The 23,421-nt window shown below is 39.9% G+C and overlaps 1 protein-coding gene across 1 annotated transcript in view; it reads left to right on the top strand.

Annotated features, from left to right (window-relative positions):
* The window catches only part of foxn2a (forkhead box N2a), a 32,418-nt gene extending 11,484 nt beyond the window's left edge, over positions 1–20,934 (top strand). Inside the window, exons 2-6 of the mRNA XM_062058386.1 lie at positions 7,229–7,806; positions 13,157–13,281; positions 13,449–13,498; positions 15,990–16,058; positions 18,169–20,934. Of these exons, the coding sequence (XP_061914370.1) occupies positions 7,243–7,806; positions 13,157–13,281; positions 13,449–13,498; positions 15,990–16,058; positions 18,169–18,596 (1,236 nt within the window). The 5' untranslated portion in view covers positions 7,229–7,242 and the 3' untranslated portion in view covers positions 18,597–20,934. The remainder of the gene's footprint in view (positions 1–7,228; positions 7,807–13,156; positions 13,282–13,448; positions 13,499–15,989; positions 16,059–18,168) is intronic.
* Positions 20,935–23,421: the final 2,487 nt, after the last annotated feature.

Here is a 23,421-nt window from a genome sequence, read left to right as displayed (position 1 = left end):
TCTGATTTAGGTTGAGTGACCTTTCTGCTGGTTCCTTAAACATAACATGTTCTGTAAACACAGGAAATGTGATTGTGCATGGCAAAACACCTGTGTGTTAGAGGGGATCTGTTATGCAAAACCAACTTTTCTTATCTATTGGTACCTGTTTTTGTGTGTTTGGGATCTGTGTATGTTCCAAAAATTTAAAATCAAACCATGGAAGCATGGCGGGGATATTTATAAAACAATCTTGCCTTTTCTTTATACTTCCTCCTAAATGAGCTGTTTGGAATTTCCCTCATTTGTGACGCCTTTCCCATTAATGATGTCAGCTATGGTCAAGTTTTGCCCAAAGAACTTCGCACAAGTCCGCCATTGTAGATCAACGTTGTAGTCAATAAGCTCCTTCTTTTTTTCTATCATTTTGTTGTAGGGCCGACTGGCTCGTACATGCACATGCATTCTCTACGCTGTTGTGATTTAAAATACAAAATAGCATATAGTTCTAATTTGTGTCTGTTAGTAGACTCGATAAGGAAGTGCTAAAAACTACAACATGACTGACGGGGAAGAGACACAGTTGAAATGTAGGATCATAAATAAGACCGGCCACAAAATAGCACACCCTGAAGAGACGGTCAGAAAGCGGCTTGAAGATCGTCTGTAAAACATAATATATGCACAATTTTGACCAAGGAACCACCATTACATGTTATCTAGACCACAAGGAAGTGTTTTAGATAAAGAAAAAAACAATTATAATATGATCCCTTTAAAACCTGAGCAGAACTGAGAGTGCACAATATTTTAAAGATTGACATGAGACAAGTAAACGGCATGGCAATGATTGCTGTTTGGGTGGTATTTGGAAGTATATGAGGCCATCGTGGGGAGGATTTGTCGACGGGACAGGCACATGACCCTCTAGATAAGGTTTCAGAGTGTTTGCTGGGAGGCAGCGCTGTACTTTGGTAAGCCAACCTCTGATGAGAGTCCAAGTGAAGTTTGAAACTAATAAAGTCAGTGTCTGTGCCCAACAACTCAATCTTTCCTGTGTTACTTTTACTTTGTTACTTGCCTTTATGTCATTAACAGGTTAACATTGTAAAACAAAAAAATGGCCTTCTCTTGTGAAAGTTCACTTTTTTTTGGTATAGAACAGGCCCAACTCTCTGAAAATGGACTTCCTCAACAGGCAGGAGGTGTTTCCTTCCCTCCCAGTCGTCTGTTTGTAACTGTGAGGTGAATACTGAGAGCTTGGAAACATGACTGGAGCAAAAAAAACAAAACAACTGCTTCTCTGTGGGCGCCGAGAGCAGGTTGTATCCCTATGTCTTGTGTAAGATTTTTAACTCACTGTCACTGATTAGAATGCTTTAATCCATTTTGTAGTTTTGCATAAGGTTATGTCATTTTCAATTAGTAGCCCTCACATCTGCTCACACATTTCTTTCTGTAATTCTAGTTTTTGTTTGATAGGTAGTAAAAACACTACAGAAGGTTTCAAATAACAGCCATTGGGGTTTTGCGACACACCTTTGTTTACCGAGAGGTGTAACTGGTTTGTGTCGACTGGTTTAGTTAGTGCCTGGAAAGACTCAAGAGGGTGCGGTTCAAATGTGCGCAAACTTATTTCATAGATGACATTTCTTTAAAATCCTACATCATACCTAATGCATAACTATCAATATGATCAATAAAGCCTGCCTTTATGGCACTTAGTCATAGCAGCATGTCATCCATGTTTGCTGTGGCCTTTCCCACCCCTCTTTGTCAGACAGGTTTTGCGGAGAACAGCTTTAGACTGCTGGTCTCAGCATTTTCCGCCTGTATTGATCTCCCCACATCAGCTCTCTCTTCGTGAGCGCAACCGCTTCCCTGGCCACACTCGCTGCCGTGGCAACTGATACCTGAAAGTCAGATCGGCTGCCTAAAATCCATGTAGGTGCGTCTATCGTCCACCTTTTCCATTTCCCCGTACCTATATGACGCATTAGCGGCATGATCTCCCACTTAAAGCTATCTCCGAGTGTCTTTGTGTGTGTTTTTTTGAATAGGCTAAGTGCTTAACAGGATAAAAGAGCAGTTTGAAAGGGGTGGGGGGAATTGCCTTGGCACCTGCTGTTAGTCCTTGCCTGTTTGCACATGAATATGATGCGGCTGGCGGCACGCTGGGCTATTTTAACTTGCAGATGAGCCATCAGGTCAGCACCATTCCAGCTTTGGTGTATTTTCTACGATGAGCTGAAGTCAACAGGCTGGTCCACCTTATTGACTCTACTTTTTTGTACAACAGTGTCCCATTAACAGTTGGATTTTTTTACATCCCTCTGAAGCTTTTTTCAAAACAACAATGCTAAATGCAGTCATCATGACAAATGCTAGGGTAATTGACCAGCTACAACGGTGGTAAAACAGTAAAGCACTTCCCAATTTGGCTGAATGCAGACCTTTTTCTCCCCTGATCCATGATTGTTGTCGCTTTTGTTGATATTTAAATGAACAGTCCTCTTCTTGGAGGAGCCAGTCAAATAGGATGATCATTGCTCAGGCACCCGAGCGCCCAGCTAAGAGGTCAGGACTGTGAAGATGGAAAGAGGCGAAGCCCTCTTGTGCTTCAAGGTTAATCAGTGGTCTGACATTTTACCCAGGCCATGACTTTTCCTCATCTCCTGGTAACAAAACCTGAACACTTGTAGAAAGACAGTCTTTTACATGAAATGGAGATTTCAGATAAACAAACACGCCTATTAATCAAACGTCACCAGTCACCAATTTTGCTGTGCCACACCTGTGCTTATGTGACTGTTGACATGTCTGTCAGTGGAATGTTTTTCCAAACATAATCAGAACATGCTTAGAATGGAAAGAACAATCTTAAATAGGGTGTTTTGGTGTTGATTTTAAATATGCATTAACAACTTTGTAGCTCCAGTTCCTTCAAACTTAGAGTCCATTCTGGGTTTTCCACTTGTAACCTGAGGCCCAATCCTCATTACTCTACAATTTATAAGTAGTGACATGCATTTCAAACATTTAGTTTTTCCGAAGTGATGGACTCGTTTTAGATAGAAATGTTGTTTTCGGAGAGCAAATGTTATTTTACTTGAACTGTCTCTCCGCATGCCACCCTCTCCATTTGAAAATACATCGAGTAGAAGCCTGTCATGTCAGGATGCAGTATCTTTTTTTTCCACTTGTTTTTGTCTCTGCAGTTGAGATTTTCTTATAACACAAATGGACATTTCTCTCGCTTCGTGACTTAACTTATTGCTCTAGTTTTCTGTGAGTTGGCATGATATACTAATGATACATATATAACCCATCTCACTGGTGTGCCTTTTATTTGTAGCTATGTCCTTCCTTAGGAGTTGCAATACTTTTTTTCCTCTTGCCTTTAACCTGGATAACTTTATGAATTTAGGGATTCTTTAACATGAAAGTTTTTGTTGAATGTAGGGCTAGTTGTGTCCCCTGTAAAACCCAATGCATTTAGCATCTTTATAGCTAGTTTAGTAGGTCTCTTCAAAATCAGAAATTGTATCTAGATGCAAGCTAACAATATGTGATAAGATCCTACACAAGCACAATAATTTGCAACTTGATGTGATTAGATTTCACATTTAAAATCATGTAAATATGTTAAAGTAGGATTTTTCATGTTAAATTATATATGTTTGGCATTACATCTTCTAATATAGCATACTATTTATGTAACTGAAATACTTTTAAACCCCACACGATTAATACAGTGGACAAATATTGATGTTTCTTTTTGTTTTTATTTTATTTTAAACTCAGAAATTGATCAAAAAATAAAAATACATATTTTAATAGATCATAATGGACTACCTTGCCCATGTTCATTATGTACATTTTTAAAATTAGTATTACCCCTCTATTACCTGGCAACTGAAATGAAGAAATGTAGCTGTAGTACCCAGGAAAACATACACACCAATTGTGAGAACATGCAAACGCTAGAGATGCCCAAACGTACATTTGAAACCATTGTGTGACCAACATGCAAACCACTAGGCGGCCGAATATAATTGATATGTATTTTTATATATAAAAAATGATTATTACTGTTGTTTTTTTTTTTATTGTTTTTTTATATTATTTTGTATTACTTATCATTATTAGTTGTTTATAAGTAATTGCAACTCATGTTTTTTTTTTCATAATAACCCATTTTGTTGATCAATTCCTAGATTCTGACCAGAATTAACTACCCACTATAAAAATAACCCAGGGACTGTTATATAGCAATCTCATCGCAGTGAAAACATCACATCCACTACAAGTGCTCGGCTAAATAAACCATGACTTAACCTGAAGCAAATTGGGATTTGTCTGCTATATGTTCCACCACCCCCACTGAAAGTTGAGTGGTAATTTAGTAAATGCACCAATGGCCGTCTTTTTCCCATTCTGTTTTCACTGGTTGACTTTGACAAACTGATTTTTGTGTCAATGAGTGTGCATGTATGTGCGTGTGCTGTGCGTACACTCCCGCTCCCATCTCTGGGCAAACGCTCTTTAGTCTGACCCAATTCCTATCTTATCACAGAAATAAAAAGATACGCCTATCTGCCAGATTATATGTCCTTTTTACATGTCCACATTTAATGCTTTGCTCAGAGGTATTTGATGTCCTCACTTAGGTGCTGCAGCATGTATTTCCATGGTGGCGGAACCAGCTAGCATGGATAACGTATTTCCCTACTCTCATTTGTGAAATTTCTGCTCTTAATTGAAGGGACAGCATGGTTGTCATGGTGACACCCAAGACTTAAAGCTTGTTGTGAGCTGAGCCAAAGAGTAATCTCTTTGTACACTTGGCCTCAACTGCATACAAGGCGTTTACTTGTAGTATTTGTTTGGGGGAAATGCATTCAACTTAAAATGTTAATAATAATGTAGGGCACAACAAGGAATAGTCTGAGGCAGGTAAAATACCCCATTGTCAGGCTAAACCTTACCTGTTCAAATGTGCTATTGATAAAGCCCTGAACTAAACACATTTTTGCTGCCGCTGATGAAAGGCAATGAGCCGTGTCACTTCCTTCTCAGACCTTTTTACTGTTACACAGCACTGATGGAGCACTTTTGGAAACAAATGTGTCCATGGTTTAGTAAAAATGTATTGTGGGCAGTTAAACTTTTTTACTTTCTCATGTGATTCACTAAGTTCTAAAACAGGAGGTTTAACATAATATGTCCACATAATGCAGCTGGGACCTTCCCTACTCATAGAAAAACAGATTTTCTAGGGCATATTTTGTGAGGTTTTTTTCTCATCCCAGACTGCTTACGTTTATCGTAAAAACTGAAAATCTGAAGTTAGCTTAGCAGATATGAAAAATGTGGTTGTCTTTATTATGCTCAGCAGCTAAATCTTCCCTTTTTTCTATACATTTGAAACACTTTTTTTGTGGCCTATGTAACATTAAGATTAAGTTTTATAGACCACCTTCAAGCTGCTTTCTGACCACCTCTTCATGATGTGCCGTTTTGTGGGTGGTCTTATTTACTTGTCTCCAATTTGACAACGTCTGTCTCCTCTTTAGCAATCTTGTAGTTTTTAGCGCTGCCATATTGAGTCTACTAACAGATATACATTAGAATTATACGCTACTTTGTATTAGAAATGGCAACAGCAGAGTATGCATGTGCATGCACGAGCCAGTCAGCCCAACAACAAGAGGATAGAGAAAAAGAAGGAGCTTATTGATTACGGCGTCGGACTACAATGGCGGACTGGCGCAAAACTATTTGGGTAAATCACCATATATTGAGATATATCCCCTGACGTCACCAAAGGAAAAACGTCACAAATTGGGCAAATTCCAAACGGCTCGTTTAGAGGAAGTATGAAGGAAGGCAAGATTGATTTATAAGTATCTCCGCCACACCTGCACAGTTTAATTTCAAAGTTTTATGCAGATCCCAAATACACAAAAACCAATAGGTAAGAAAAGTCAGTTTTGCATACTAGGTCCCCTTTAAGCCAAACAACACCGCTCTCAAACGTTACAGTTGTATTTTTTAGTCCTTTTTCATAATATTTTTAACATACCATATTTTTCGGACTATAAGTCGCAGTTTTTTTCATAGTTTGGCCGGGGGTGCGGCTTATACTCAGGAGCGACTTATGTGTGAAATTATTAACACATTACCGTAAAATATCAAATAATATTATTTAGCTCATTCACGTAAGAGACTAGACGTATAAGATTTCATCGGATTTAGCGATCAGGAGTGACAGATTGTTTGGTAGACGTATAGCATGTTCTATATGTTATAGTTATTTGAATGACTCTTACCATAATATGTTACGTTAACATACCAGGCACGTTCTCAGTTGGTTATTTATGCATCATATAACTTACACTTATTCAGCCTTTTGTTCACTATTCTTTCTTTATTTTAAATTGCCTTTCAAATGTCTATTCTTGGTGTTGGGTTTTATCAAATACATTTCCCCAAAAAATGCGACTTATTCTCCAGTGCGACTTATATATGTATTTTTCCTTCTTTATTATGCATTTTCGGCCGGTGCGACTTATACTCCGGAGCGACTTATGGTACGAAAAATACGGTACATACTCACTGTATTATATTGGACCGTACTGTGCACGACGGGGCTGGCTCCCATTGTTCCATTTAGTGTTCTTGGCTGAAACCTGATTGCATAAGCCTATGAAATGTCCTATAGTTGTTAGAGAACAGATGACTCTAAGGCCTGTGCATGTCTTAATCTTGCAAGTGACAAATTGAGACTTAATTTCAGCATAATGGGGATCAGCCTGTAAGAGCCTTCCGTTGTAAGATGGAGACCGTCATCAGACCTGTATGGTTTCATGCTCATTTACACATAACGAGCAGGTCTAGCCTGAAATTAGGTGGGCGTCAATGAGTGGAGCTTTAAGTCCGCTCAGTTATTAGAGAGGATCTCCTTGAAAGTCCTTGGCTAAAGTCAAGATGTGGCTAGTTAAGGGGCTGGAGGAGACGGGGTGTGGAGAGGCCTAGGAAGAACAGCTGAGATGCACAAGCAAGACCACAGTAGTTTAGAGCTTAATGAGAACTCAAAAAAACAATAAGACCACCTCTATGTGGGCACACTGGACAATATTAAAAAATTGTACATCAATGTACTGTGTCCTAATGTCATTTTTAAAACAGTCCTGTCACACACTACTGATAAAATGTTTAACATTGGTGTTGTTCTCTTTCTCTTCAGATCTCTTTGATTTAATGGGTCCAATCATTGGGATGTCACCAGACAAGAAAACGGAAATTCCGGATATGCAAGAGGAGCGGACATGGCTCCGAGGTGTTTGCAGTGTGGGAACGCTGCCAGAAGCGGAGTGCGCTGCCAGTCCACTTGCGACCAATGTTGATCGGACTGGAGGTGCCGAAGATGAAGAACTCACAAACCTCAACTGGCTCCACGAGAACCTACTTCAGAACTTCACTCTGGGTGGTCCTGAAGCTCAGCCTAGTGGCAGCCCCCTCTTTGACATCGAGGGAGACAATGGCTCCAATCAGGGACCCTCGTCTTCGTCCACAGCCTCAACTCACAGTAGGGGCAGGGAGCGGGACTCCTTGAAGTCGAAGCCGCCTTTCTCGTTTTCGCTCCTCATCTACATGGCCATCGAGCAGTCCCCTAGCAAATCTTTACCAGTCAAAGAAATCTACGGCTGGATTCTTGAGCACTTCCCTTACTTCTCCAATGCTCCCACTGGATGGAAGAACTCTGTGCGTCACAATCTCTCCCTGAATAAATGCTTCCGCAAAGTCGACAGGAGTTTAGGAAAGGTATGTTATTAAACTGCTTCCTGTCTTCTTCACACTAATACAGATCATAAGTGTACTATACCTTTGTTAAATAATGCTGTATTAAAATTTTCACGAGCAAATTTTTTGCAAATCCCTAAACAGTGTAACTCCCTTGACAGTGTCAAGGACTGCCACACAATGGTGAGGTCTTCTACTGTGATAAGACTTGGATTCACTCCAGGTCACAGAGGAAATGCAAACAAAGCACATTTGCATATAATTTCTATGTGCAAAGTCGCGGAACTGTACACCAAGATCAAGTAATATAATACATTTCTTCTCATTTAAACATATATTATAAAGCATGTGGCCACTGCTGCTGCTCACTGCTCCCTGCTCACTGCTCCCATCACCTCCCAGGGGGTGATCAAGGGTGATGGGTCACATGCAGAGAATAATTTCGCCACACCTCGTGTGTGTGTGACAATCATTGGTACTTTAACTTTACTTTAACTTTAATTAAAAGTCCTAGAGAACAGAGGCTTTAGTCTGAATTTGATTCTAAGTACACTATTATTTGCAGAGATTCTGTGCTGTGTTTGGTTTGTGCATTTTCTTAATGAGCCTCATAGATCATAAGTTTATGACTGCTCTGAAAAAAACTAATCATAGCGCAAGTATGTCAAAAAGTTTTTTTGTCTTAAATCATTGTTTCTTAACCATAAGAAAGGCCACCAAGAAGGGCCGCCAAAAAATATCTGTTTCTCAGCTGTGGTCAGTGTGGGCTGCACCGGTACATTGGTATATTTGATACACTTTTACACGTGGCAATAATGACAATCTTAAACAGAAGAAGTCTGAGCCAAAGTCAGACAAGTTTCTTAATCGCAAATGTTATGCCTAAAGTGGTAAAGCTGTATATCCATTTGCACTTTAGTTGTATTGACTGTTTACTTAGAAAACATAGTCATTAATAATTTAATGTACCGTATTTTTCGGAGTATAAGTCGCTCCGGAGTATAAGTCGCACCGGCCGAAAATGCATAATAAAGAAGGGAAAAAACATATATAAGTCGCACTGGAGTATAAGTCGCATTTTTGGGGGAAATTTATTTGATAAAACCCAACACCAAGAATAGACATTTGAAAGGCAATTTAAAATAAATAAAGAATAGTGAACAACAGGCTGAATAAGTGTACGTTATATGATGCATAAATAACCAGCTGAGAACATGCCTGGTATGTTAACGTAACATATTATGGTAAGAGTCATTCAAATAACTATAACATATAGAACATGCTATACGTTCACCAAACAATCTGTCACTCCTAATTGCTAAATCCGATGAAATCTTATACGTCTAGTCTCTTAAGTGAATGAGCTAAATAATATTATTTGATATTTTACGGTAATGTGTTAATAATTTCACACAAGTCTCTCCTGAGTATGAAACTATGAAAAAAACTGCGACTTATAGTCCGAAAAATACAGTATTTATTTTAGCACAACATAATTGTATGTAAATGTATTTTTCGTCAGTTATTTATGAGTGCCTTCTTATGCAAAATATTCAGTTAGTACTTATTTTTCTAATCAGCCTGACCTAAGTCTAAGGTTTATGTGTTGAATTAATAAGAGTCTTTATTATTATCATATCATATCATTTGACAACGTTGTACACTGTAAGTAGGTTAGATATAATTATTGAGTATGATTAAAATCAAGAGGAGTAAGATTACTAATGTGATTACAGTGTTAATCTTTGAGTTGGTCCCAGGCCCCTTTGTAGTGGAAAAGTTGGGCCCTGAGGTCAAAAAGGTTAAGAACCTCTGTCTTAAATCATATGGCAAAGTGGAAAATAGCTATAACACTGACCCTTGAGGTACACCACAGGGCATGAGTGTGTGAGTATAGCTATGGTTTCTAATGGAAACGAAATTCATGTCATGTAATTGTGATTTTAATTATTATACTACTGTTATTGTACTATTTCAGTACCGGTAATAGTAGTCATCCGTCGGTCCCAGAGGATCATGGGGTTATAGCCTTGATAGTCAGTTGTGCTTGTGTTGTGTCGACGCTAGGAAGCGGCGCTTAAGTTTCCTCTCCAGGGCAAAAGTTGTGGGGGATTTTGTTTGTTGCCCATGCAGCGGATTCCCCCTCTCCACGTCACCAATGTACTCTAAGGGAACTATCTAAGTCTATGAACATGAACTGATGAAGCCTACTCTGATGAGCGGCGAAACGTATTCTAAGACAAACCAAACAGTCCAGTTGCGATCGATTGAATACCCTGAGAGGACAATGACCTGGATGTATGAGAACATTCATAGATATACTCCAAGGGAAGGGCAGGAGCCGATACAACTTGGCATCAGTGTTGTCGCAGGAGTTGCCTGAGTGTACGGTAGATGATTACAACTGCGAACTGTCTTTAGGGACTCCTTCTTTTGATTTATACTCAGGTTTTCTCCCATAGCCTTTCCCATGAATGGGTATGCCGCAAGGTAGTAGAGGTTTGCAATCGGGTGAGCTGCCATCTAAGGCTGTCAAATTCCACCTACCCGACTGGCTACCAAGCCAGTATGGGCTGGAATGGTGAGTTCCAGGGCGTATCCACACGCCAGTGGGACTGCACAATGCACCTCTGGGGCTCCAGCTGCTTCGGGATCCCCCATATCTTAGCCTGGATTCGTAGGAATCCAGTTACCATGGTGTGCCCTGAGGAGGCAATATGGGGGTCTTGGTGTAGGGGAAGCTTTAACGAGCAGGGAGGACTTACCCATTTTGCCCCACTTTTCGTCCTGAGACTAGCCCATTACCGTAGTTGAACGCTAGAAAGTAAAAGCTTTCACAATTTCATGACAGCTACAGTAGTGAGTCGCACCTAACACCCTATGTTTTTACACACCACACCGTACCCGTAATACGAACTGAATTATCTTAGCCTGCTTGGAATATTGACTGGTTTGGAGTTGATTGTCATAAAACTGCTGTGGTCTTACTTTGTGCTGTGATTGGTTTAAAAAAAATGTCTGATTGAAACTAACTTTAAAACTGCAAGCTTGCAATAAAACCATACCTTTTTTAGCTAAGCATTTGTTGTTTTCAAGGATGCAGATGACGGTTTGATTTATAGAAGTGCTGCTCAGTTTCTGATGGCGCCATTTAATCAGGAAGTTTCCCTGACTATAATCTTAAGTCAAACCCTCCATATTAATAATACTGTATGTGTGAAAAATCATGATGCAAACATTGTATTTACTGTTACTGTTGTTTGTGATTGTGTAAAAAAGATGCATAAACACATGGAAAAGAAATGCTCAAATGTCACATAGTTTGACTTTATTTATAAAATGGTTTTCAGCATATCAAATGAGGAACACAATGGTGGCCATATTGAGTTTCAGTATGAGTTTGGAGTAGTGACCGGTAGAGCCCGTGGTGCCAGGACTGCGCCTGGCTACATCCTGATATTATTCAACCACGGGAGGGGATGATGGGCGTTAGCACTCTGCGAGTAGCAATACGGACTAGCGCAAGTCACTCAGCATGCAGGTACACAGCGTGAGCACTTCGTCTGCTGAGAGACCAGCGCCAGTTTCACATGACACTGGCTGGTGGTTTCCGTTGCCATGGAGACATTTCCTTCTTCCTGCATCAGGGACGGGCTGGTAATGTGAGTCAAGGTTATTCTCCACCCTCCCTCCCTCAGACTGGGCAAGAATACACCGCCATCAGATAATGTGACGGTTAACACACTCCCGCACACATCACCAACAGACAGATTCATCGCTCACACAAGAGCAGTTAACTCCTTTTGCCAAGCATGTGGAGGAATTCGGATTCATTTGCTGTCTTCTGAAAGTGGAAATGCTGTTAAAGGAGGCAATTGATGTGTTTGCAATGTGAATTTCACAGGCTTGTATTGCTTTAGAGGGATTCCATCAGCTTGTAACATTTTGCCTTCTTCAAGGAAGAGATTGTCTTGGATGATAGAAGACATCAGATTCATAAATGTGATCTCACTATAATGTTTTATATATTTAAATAAATAACACGACTCTGGGCCACTAGATTGCATTGTAATGCTGGTTGCATTGATCTATAAAAGATTGCGAGGTAGTAGGGAATATCCTACTTAAAGCTACTCTAACTACAATGGGTTGAAGACAAAATCATGACTAATGACCACAATAATCATGTTGTTTAGGACCTGAGGTGCACAGCATGAGCATTCTTCACTTTTTCTGCATTATACATTTATAAAACTAACTATACATTTATATAACCAGCATTCACTGTAGTCTGGAAGACATCATCTCTCAGTGCAACAACTGACGTTATTCCAATGCAACATTTTTCCTAAATATAAAATGTCTCATGTTAGACTCCTGTTTAAATTTTTGTAAATAAGAAGTAATTTTCAAGGACTTAAAACAATTTAAAAATAGATTTTTGTTAGCCCAACTAAAAACACATTGTTGTCTTGTTCTTTTTGTGTCTTTAGTTTGTTAATGTTTTTCTCTAACAATGTGACAGGTGGGTTGATCAAAGACAAGCTATTGTGCACCTTATCCACTTTTTCCAGTAGTGCCCGAGCCAATTGTTGGGCCACAAGCGCTTCTTAGAGGGCGGCAAAAAAAATATCTGTTTCTCAGCTATGGTCCATAGGCCTGCAACAGTACTCCATTGTAATACACTTTTCCCCCACTTGATGACAATCTTAAACATACAAAAGAAGTCTTGAGAAAATTCTTAAGGGCAAAAATTTTGACTAAAGAGTTTAAGCTGTATTTTCATTTGCACTTACATTTTATTGACAGTTTTTTTTAAGACACAAGTAAATTATTCTTATTATTATGCATTATCAAATTAGTTAGAATTTATATATTTTGACACTGCATAATTTTATATAAATGTATTTTTTATTAGTTTATGTGAGTCTCTTCTTTTGCAGTTTCGTAGTATTTATTTTGGTAATCAGCCTGACATAAGCCTTGATAAAAATCTTTGTAATTAACACATGGTTTCATATCATTTGGCAAGGTTGTAAATTGTAAGTCGGTTAGATATATTTATTGAATATAATTAAAATCAAGAGTAAGTTGACTAATTTTATGTTTATATTTGAGTGGGCCCCAGACATCTCTAGTGGGGAAAAGTAGTGTGTCGAGGTCAAAAAGGTTAAGAACATAGATGCTATAAACACTAGCATAGCTATGTGAGCTTCAGTGTAGCATTAAACTTTTTCTGTTCATGACATCATAAAACCCCTAACTTAAAAATTGCTAAACAAGTAAGAGAGGGGATAGATTTTGTGGTAACATTTCTCCCCATTTGAATCATTACAGTCTGATGTCTGACTCTTCTCTCTCTTTCCCACAGGCTAATGGAAAAGGTTCTCTCTGGTGCGTCGACCCGGCATATCGCCCCAACCTGATCCAAGCCCTTAAGAAGCAGCACTTTCCTGCCGCACATGCCTTTTGTACACCACCCGCCTCCCCGCCCAGGTGACCCTTCTTCAATGCACCTCAGTAAAAAAAAATCATGACAGGATGTGATTATGCGGGTATTTGTTCTCAAATCAGAACATTGCTCTCAGTAAAAAAAAGAAAATAATATTTTCATTCTTTACAAGCTCCAAGTATGATACTTCATGTTTTTTTCTCTCCTGCAGTGCCTCCTCACCTCCTCGTCATCTTTTTTTACAAGGTTGCTCATTTAAAGGTGAGGCAGAGCTCTGGCCCCTTGTTTTATAGATACATGCGATGTGACATTGTGCTTCAGTTTTTTGGCATATGTTTGTGATTGTACAGCAGTTGTGTTGCTTTTGTGCATTTCAGTCACAGAACATCCTGCATTTGTCATGTTTTCTAAGTTTGATTTATTACTTTCAAGTCATCGATGCCTCATGTGGACCATTCGATGTCTCAGCTATGTCTCCCCTCCTCTCCCTGCCTCTTAGATTTGTAACCTTGACAACAGGCAGAGGTTCCGCTGGTGCTGAGTGTGGAGCACTCAGTCTGGCTGTAATCATTAATAATTTAGAGCCATGAGGCTTTTAGACACTTTGTCAGGTTTGAAAAGATTGGATGCATTTTCCATATCAGTGGCAGGAATTAATCTTCTAGTTTGTTTTGATGAATCTCCGTCGTGTCCATTCCATTGAATAGGCATTCTTTGAGTCACTATGGCTTTGTTTCCACCAAGTGCTGCAATTCTGGTCTGCTGGTCTTAGTGCTGTAATCCCTACTTTGGTTCGCTTTTTTAATATGGGGCGCACAGGCAGGATGGCGATAGCTTCATTGGCTCCGTATAGAATGGCACAGCGTATACTGCCGAAGAATTACAACAAGCTGTTTTCTGTGTCTGTAGCTTTAATGCTAATGAGCTGTCCATGCCTGTCACCAACAAGGCAACCTGTGTGTGACTCCAAGACACAATTTTTTTGTTTTTTGTTGGTAATCAGTTCCAAAAGATCTGAAAAAGATAGAACCGTGTGAAAATCAAAGCAACTTTTCTATTACAATATTATACACAATCCGATTAATTCCAGTCACACAAAAATAATGACACAAAACACATTTTATAGGGAATAATTATAGTTTCACATTTCTAAATACATAAAAATGACACATTCATTTTACTTTTATTGAATACTCTGTTGGGGAAAAGGACGTTAAGCAAAGAGGGTACAGCCACACGAACGCCACTGTCGTACTTTGCTATGAGTTTTTCTTAAATTCAATAGTGTTTTTTACCTTCTTTCTTACCATGGAGGATTATTTTGCAGCCGTGCTCAATAAAATAAAATAAGCACAGACACTGAGTCCGTACGTAGCGCGTTGAAATGGGGCAAATTGAATAGTTTATCTACAAAGTTTGGCTGTATTATAACTAAGATGGTATACGAGGAAAATATTTGATGTACAAATTTGATGCACCATATTAGGGATGGGCAGTAAATGGTAATAATGATAACCGTGATAAAACTCCAGACAGTTAGAATTACTATTTAAAATTTTTTTTTTAAAAACGTGCCCTAGTGTGTGAATGTGAGTGTGAATGTTGTCTGTCTATCTGTGTTGGCCCTGTGATGAGGTGGCGACTCGTCCAGGGTGTACCCCGCCTTCCGCCCAAATGCAGCTGAGATAGGCTCCAGCACCCCCCGCGACCCCAAAAGGGACAAGCGGTAGATTGATAACTGCACTTTGATTAACTCACGGACTGACTGGCGCCAGCTCGCTAGCTTAAATGCTAACATGAAAACAAGAGACATTATTGTATTTCCCCATTAAGAAACAACATACCCCAATCTAAACCTATATAAACATATTGCTGTCTGAGCAGCTACGCTATTCAGTTGTGCACATTGAACCTACAAGCTGTGCTCTCTTAAAACAAAGTGATCGTTCTATGCTCAGAGGAATACGAGACTCAGGTGTTTTTAGGATTGCTGAACGGAGTAGGACACCACAACGCAATACTGATAAATACTAAAAAAAAATGTGTAATACATTTTCTGTTTCATTCAATTTTCATTTAAATAAATCTTAATATTCTCCAGTACAAAACAATATTAAAAAAAATAAAATAAAGCTTAGCTATTAAAATAGATACATACTAAGACTAAAACACTATCAGTTAAGTGCCATTAAGACAGATAAATACTAAGACTAAAACACTATCAGTGAAGCACATGTTGTGTGTACACTACTAAACCTCATTCCCAGCCAGCCCAAGCGTTTAGCTCGATGGTCAGCACGCTTGCCTCTCATGCGGACGACCAGGGTCCGCATCCCCGTGTAGAATGGGATAAAGGCAGGTGGCCGAACCACCTGGGTTACACGTAAACCCAGGGCAGGTTCATTTAGCCACGGGCGGATGACGGGTAGTCTTTCCTTTATGACGTCATGGAAACTTTAAAAGCGATCGTTTTAATAAATAAAGCAAAAAAGTGAGGGAGATGGTTGATTTTGCTTATCTTCGGTGGTCATTAACAGGCTCTTAAAACCCAATTCATCATTAAAAAGTACATTTTGCTTAAGAGGCAACCTTTAAGATCCAGCACAACTTCATACAATACATTTGCAAAAGAAAACAAACCAAAAAAACATACCATACCAAACTGTACTGCTTGGCAGAGCAATGTTGGTCTTGTTGGATCCACCTCTCCCACCTTAGGACTGACCACCATGCATGTTCTCTCCTCTTCCAGAATCTGATATTGATGCTGCCACTGCCATGATGCTCTTAAACTCTGCCCCAGGGCACCACGTTGACCCATGTAAGAGAATCCAGCAGCAGCCATACTATCACTCTCCTGACATACCGACCACCCCATTGCTTAAATGTTTTCATTTTATTTGCTGACATCTTGACACACCTCATCTGTGTTCATGTTGTAATTTGATGTGCTTGGTTCTTATTCAGAGGGAATTTCAGAACCTTTTGCGTGGCTAATAACACATACAGTATGACCGCAACTTATTGGTTTTGTGACGTAGGTTTCAACTCAAAACACTTGAATCAGCGTCTCCCAATGAAATGAACTGAAATCAAATTAATTGGTGCTTGCCCCCCTCCCAAAACAGCACAATTTTAACATGTAACATGCCTTTTTAAAAGAAAATCAAACTTTAAGACAGAACATATTGTATAAAAATAAGACAATAGAATGTACTACTAACAACTACAGTAGCATTGTGAAGTAATGTAATAATAATATACAACATTTAATTTGGAGAGTGGAGTTCAACGGTATCTCCTTCCATCTGGTTCTCCGTCAAACAGACCATCAGCAGCATTTCCATATTTTCATGGATAAATGTCCGCTGTTTAATTGTTATTAAAACATTATTGGCTGCCATTAGACTCATCCTGCTTCAGTATAGTGCAGACTATCAGTGATACACTTAATTTGCTTTGCCACACTCTGTCATGGTTTTGATGATTTCTTTCTTTAATTCAGTGACTATCATCCACTTCTTTTCAGCACTGTCCTTTGCACTCAATCAATCAATCAATCAATCAATGTTTACTTATATAGCCCTAAATCACGAGTGTCTCAAAGGGCTGCACAAGCCACAACGACATCCTCGGCTCAGATCCCACATCAGGGCAAGGGAAAAACTCAACCCAATGGGACAATGAGAAACCTTGGAGGGGACCGCAGATGTGGGGACCCCCCCACCCCCTGGGCGACCGGTGCAATGGACGTCAAGTGGATCTAGCATAATATTGTGAGAGTCCAATCCATAGTGGATCTAACATAATAGTGAGAGTCCAGTCCATAGTGGGGCCAGCAGGAGACCATCCCGAGCGAAGACAGGTCAGCAGCGCAGAGACGTCCCCAACCGATGCACAGACGAGTGGTCCACCCCGGGTCCCGACTTTGGACAGCCAGCGCTTCATCCGTGGCCACCGAACCTGTGCCCCCACCCCTCCACGAAGAAGAGGGGGGCAGGGCAGAAAGGAAACAGCAGATCAACTGGTCTAAAAGGGGGGTCTATTTAAAGGCTAGAGTATACAAATGAGTTTTAAGATGGGACTTAAATGCTTCTACTGAGGTAGCATCTCTAACTGTTACCGGGAGGGCATTCCAGAGTACTGGAGCCCGAATAGAAAACGCTCCCCTTCTTCCTTCCCATGGTTAGTAAACAAAGTTATGTCCATCTCTAGCTATAAGCTAATGCTAGCGTGTAAAACCAAATGTTTTGGTTTGCTTCTACGAGGTTCACTGTGACATTTGCCACACCTATGGCGGAAATGCTTGTAACTCAGATTTCCGCCTGCAACTTAAAGCATAACAATTAACTGAGAGACAGCGCTTGTATCAAAACACTCTTAAATTGGGACACTCTTAAGTTGAGGTAACACCTTATACTCAGAAACTATGTATATCGATATCAATATTACTAATACTATTATCAATGGAGTTATTACTAGAACTAAGCACGGGCATACAAATCATTTAATTGATGGTTACAAATGTGGTCAATTAATTGTGTCCAAAAGCAATTGAGTCCAAATAGAATGCACTACTTGAAAGCAACCAGCAGATGTGCTGTTAATTTTGGAAAGAACAACATCATGACTTCCACTTTGGCAGCCTCACCACAGACATTGAAACAGGAATTCAGAACAGCCAAAATAATAAAACAAATATATTAATTGAATCTCTTTATTGTCATTGTCATCATGGTAACAATAACATGAAGTGCAATCCATCAGTAGAATACAAATAAAAATAACTAAATTGTATAATAATCAAGAAAACACTCTCTCTCACACACACACACCAACAATTTTCTTCATAGATCCCTAATGTACTGTGTAAGGGTTCTCCTGTATTGGACGCTGTACTCATTATGCTTTGCTCTCTCTGCTCTCGGCAGGCAATTCTGACGGCCCGCTGGACCTCTCCAGACCTGACTCGGTCCTGGTGAGCAGCGATCCGAAGCAGGACCACAACTACAGCAGCGTCGCCCTGCAGCGCTGCTCCTCCCGTTCCTCCTCCTCCTCCTCCCTGTCCTCCTTGGACGAAGGCGGCTGCGACCGCCGGCAGTCCCACCGCGCCGGTAGCGAGGGCTTCCACAGCGACGAGGACTCCGATCTCTGGGACGAGAGGGGCGCCAACCTAACGCAGCGTCGTCCGCCCGCCATCAAGTGGCCTGTCAGCAAAAGGGCGCGACGCGAGATCAAGCCGGAGCTGGATGAGGAGCTTAAGGAGGCCGCCGGCTCATTGCTGCACCTCGCCGGTATACGCAACTGCATGGAGGGCTCCAAACGAAACGTCAAGAGCACAAAACTTCACAGGAAATAAGGATCCCCAGTTGTCAGACTCCGGACCCTGCGAACCCTCACCTCTGACCCCCCCGCCACTTTCCAGTCGTGTGTCTCGGTGTGCCTCCTTCTCCTTATCTTATCGTACATCGGCCATTTTGAGCCTCCCCTTTTCTTTTGGTGTTTGTTCGGGATATCTCTGTCCAGCAAAACAAATGGCAATAGTATTGTTCACACAGGAGAACAAAGCCATAAAGAGACCTTCGTAACTCGGGGCGGTCACAGCATACGGGGGCGGACGTCTGGGTCACGGAGAAGGGGAACCAAAATCGGAATAGACGATGGCAACTCAAGATGTTCTTTTTCTTCATGACAGGTGGGAAAAGCCGCAGGTTTTTTGTTTTTTTTTCTAACTCAATGCGTTTGCATGCTTCCTCCTCAAACCTGTATCCTCTTCCAAGTGAATCTGTATGGAGCGAACAAGCGCATGTTTGGAACAGACACAATCTAACCTCCCGGTGTTACAAGTTCTCCCTCTTTTTGTGCTAAAGAAAAGAAAAAAAGACGGCGCGGTTTTAACACAACTTGTGCTCTACACCTCCTCTTGTGAGAGAAATGCAATAATGAATCCACATCCTTAACTTTTTCACATCATTTATTATGGGTCCCTTTTACCACCAGAGACGCTCGTTCAACTACAGTGACGCGAATGAAAGTGTTATTGTCTTGTTATGCCATGGACATCCATTTCAGGATTAGCAAGATGTGGGAAAGCAGAAGTATTAATCTGCCACTGCCAAATTTAACTTGCAGACTTTGCTTCGCCGCTTTGCTCTGTTTTTGAGAATCGTCCTGTCAATCACTTTCATCCACCAAGTGTGTTTTGTTTGCATCATAGGATGTCCTCCGTGGCTTTTATTTGTTCCGGTGTTCTTTTGAAGTGTGTTTACGCCACATCCTGCGGACAAAAAGAAGCCCTGCTGCTCCACTCGTCGTGCATGTTAGATAACCACTGGCTCTCGCTGCATTGTGTCTGGTTCAGGAGAGATCGCAGTAAAGCTGCTCCAAAACATAACTGGAATCCATATGATGACGAGTGCTGCTCTCGTGAAAGGCCCCCGCTTCCGGTGGGCCGCTTGCGCTTCCTCCTTAGAACAAAATAAGGAAGCCCGAAACTCTCCTCTCAAGCTGTGAAATGTGGTGTGGGAAGTTGCAAGCCACATTTCTCATTGGGGCTTTAAAACGACAAACAAAACGTGCCACAGGCTGCATTGCATGGTCCGTGCCAAACATTTTAATCATGCCACTCATGTAAAACTGCAACTTAGTATGCCAGTTGCCACCAAAAAAAACCAATTGAGATAGTTTTGACTTCCTTGTTTCGTTTTGGGTGTGTTTTTTTTCTTTCTTGTAATCCCCTTAAACAGGAAATGCTCGCGGACTCTGGACAGTGTAGCGACGAAACCATTCTTTTTGGTGTATTTGACTTCTGAGTTGCTCCCGGCAGATTAAGCTACAGTAATTCTGGCATACACTGGTCTTATTTAGCTGTGAAAGAAGAACAAATCGATTGTTCCTGACCTTATTTATGACATTAATTTATGGATGGGAGAGACGAGGCGCATTTAATTTCCTTTTTCTTTCCTACATTAACTCCTCATGAGAAGTATTTTGTCCTGTTCTTTGTTTATTTCGCAGCAATACACCCTTTCACCCTCTTTTACTGTGTTATATTAAGTATTTTTTGCCAATTGTCTATAGAGCGGGTGTTTTATTTCTGCAATTTAACTCTGACTGCCAGATTTTCTTTGCTTTGTTGTTAAGCTGGATATAAAAGAAGCATTTTTTAATCATGCTGCCAAACTTGATTTCCCCACCGATTGAATCAATTTACATTTATATGTACATGTTCAGATATTTTGGACTGCCACTCATAAGTCATGCTTCCAGGTATTGTGACTGCCACTGGAAAGTGGAGCAGAATGACCATGCAGTCCCTCAGGCTGCTGCTCCTGTGTTGTTGCAGGCCTAGAGTCCACAATACACACAGACTTTGTGTAGCACTTGTTCAAGAAAGGTTATGTTGCTGTCAGATGTACGTCTCCCCACAAGACAACACTGTTGCTTATCGGCTTTTATCGAATGCTCATGTGGTTCTCAGAATTATGTTGCAGCTGTTGCATTGAAGAAAAAAAAAAAGCAAAACAGAAAACTGCCAGCCCACTTTGGTTTGCTAACGAACCAACACACCGTTTTGGTTTTTGTACGCTAACCTCTGTTGATAAAATGTTTATAAGATTTATTTTCGCCAAAGATATGCAATTGCATTATATATGGTATTACAAAAATATTAATAAAAACCTGTTCTTGTTACCACAGTAAGCATCTTTTCTGTTGTCTGATCAACATTGCCTCCAGCTGTGAGCGCTATTTAGCTAATCATAGCCTATTCTTCACTTTTAACCACCCATTCATGCGGCGGCCTTCTCAGTTTTCACACGAGCATGTCACAGCTGGCAAATATTTCCCACTAAGTCCGGCTGTTGAGTTGTGTTTTGACTGCACAAACTGTGCACGCCGCGCCACGTGTGACACTGCCTCCCTTCTTCCTGCTTCTCTTCCAACATGGCAGGCGGCCACATTTGCACCTTTTAAGACGGGGCGGGCGGGCCCGCGACGGATGCAGCATCCTTACCGCGCTCCTTTCTGTGAGTTAATTTGTCACATAGGGCCGAGGGACGAACGCGGCGTTGTGACCCTGAACAAGAGCGTGTGTGACCAGCCTCAGGCCCCATTGGCGCTGCACTATTGTTCAATAGAGTCCTGTGTGTGCAGACTGGAAGTAGAAGGGGCGGGGGCTTCTCCCTGCTGACTGCCTCAATTCAGCTGGAAATCAGAGCAGCATCACCCCCCCACCCACCCCCCCAGCTCCCACACGGCCCTAGCAACCACGCCACGCCGACAGTTGCCAGGCAACCAGACAATGCTGGAGCCACTGGCGGTGTGAGTTTTGCTCATATAAGAGGGGCAGAGGATGTCTTTTATTTCATATTTGTGTAAATACCTATGAATGCAACATAAATTGTTAGTAATACGTAGACATTACTCAATTATGGATTTCACTTCTCCACCAAATGAGGTCATGTGTTGTAACGATAATGCCAGTGTTCAACAACACCTTCCATGCGGAAGTTCCTCCCTGAAAAGTTAATCAATAACATGACACTGGCTGCAAGTGGCATTTGGTCACTTAATTAAAAGATACACAGGGGGGGGGGGGGGGGGGGGGATTCTGTTTTAATGATATTATCTTCCCTTTTTCCCCCCAATTGTAATTCCATTTTAGGATCATGTATGTTCCCTGTGGGCATCTAAGCCTTTGTACTAACATCTTCAGGATACTCCCGCATAGGAGCGTCACACAGACTACAATCTTAATTCTCCAAAGCATACAAAGAACTAAAATGGGCATCTCTTCCGCATTTTAATCTTTTACTTTGTGTCCCCCCCTTAGAAAAATACTATTAAATAAGAAAAAAAAACCTACCGCAGATTAAATAGAAAACAAAACGTAAAAAAGTAGAATTGTTGTTCTAATAATACGCTTGGTGCCCTTTAAAACAAATCTGCTTTTTGGCTTTAAATAAATGCAACTTCTTAGCATATTTAACTAGTTTTGCACACTGCATTATGTGATTGTTCATTGTCTCATCTATGGGAAATATAGTATATAGTTTAAAACATTATCCTTATATAGGAAGAATAGATGAATCCCCTTTTAAACAATGAGTTGCCAACCGAAAAGGTGAAAAAAAATATATACTTATGTATGCTCTGAAAAGCATTTTTTGTTTTATTATAGCTACTATTTTTTTTAATTTTTTTTTTAACAAAATTTAAAAAATTTAAATTATTTTTTAACATTTTTACTTAAATATCAGTATTTTTTAAAAATCTGTTCCAATACAAAAAACCCCCAATAAAAATAAGTTAAAAATGTAATATTAGAACAGAATAGAATGCCTTTTATTGTCACTATATGCATGTTTAATGCAAGTTACTCCTTATCTGGTACAAACGTGCAATATAAAACAGGATAATAGAAAAAAATAAAGATAAAATATAAAACAGTGCAATTAAATACAAATTATGAGGAATGACAGATGCATTGTTCTGAATATATATATATATATATATATATATATATATATATATATATATATATATATATATATATATATATATATATACAGTATATATATATATATATATATACAGTATATATATATATATATATATATATATATACAGTATATATATATGAATATAAATATGTATACATATGTATTAGGGATGTCCGATAATATCGGCCTGCCGATATATGCGTTAAAATGTAATATCGGAAATTATCGGTATCGTTTTTTTTATTATCGGAATCGTTTTTTTTTTTTTTTTTTTTTTTTTATTAAATCAACATAAAAAACACAAGATACACTTATAATTAGTGCACCAACCCAAAAAACCTCCCTCCCCCATTTACACTCATTCACACAAAAGGGTTGTTTCTTTCTGTTATTAATGTTCTGGTTCCTACATTATATATCAATATATATCAATACAGTCTGCAAGGGATACAGTCCGTAAGCACAAATGATTGTGCGTGCTGTTGGTCCACTAATAGTACTAACCTTTAACAGTTAATTTTACTAATTTTCATTCATTACTAGTTTCTATGTAACTGTTTTTATATTTTTGTACTTTCTTTTTTATTCAAGAAAATGTTTTTAATTTATTTATCTTATTTTACAATTTTTTTTAAAAAGTACCTTATCTTCACCATACCTGGTTGTCCAAATTAGGCATAA

Source organism: Entelurus aequoreus, linkage group LG09 (assembly GCF_033978785.1).
Source record: "Entelurus aequoreus isolate RoL-2023_Sb linkage group LG09, RoL_Eaeq_v1.1, whole genome shotgun sequence".
NCBI classification, from domain to species: domain Eukaryota; kingdom Metazoa; phylum Chordata; class Actinopteri; order Syngnathiformes; family Syngnathidae; genus Entelurus; species Entelurus aequoreus.
The sequence above is the reverse complement of the archived record's forward strand: the minus strand, read 5'-3'. Positions and strand labels throughout refer to the sequence as shown.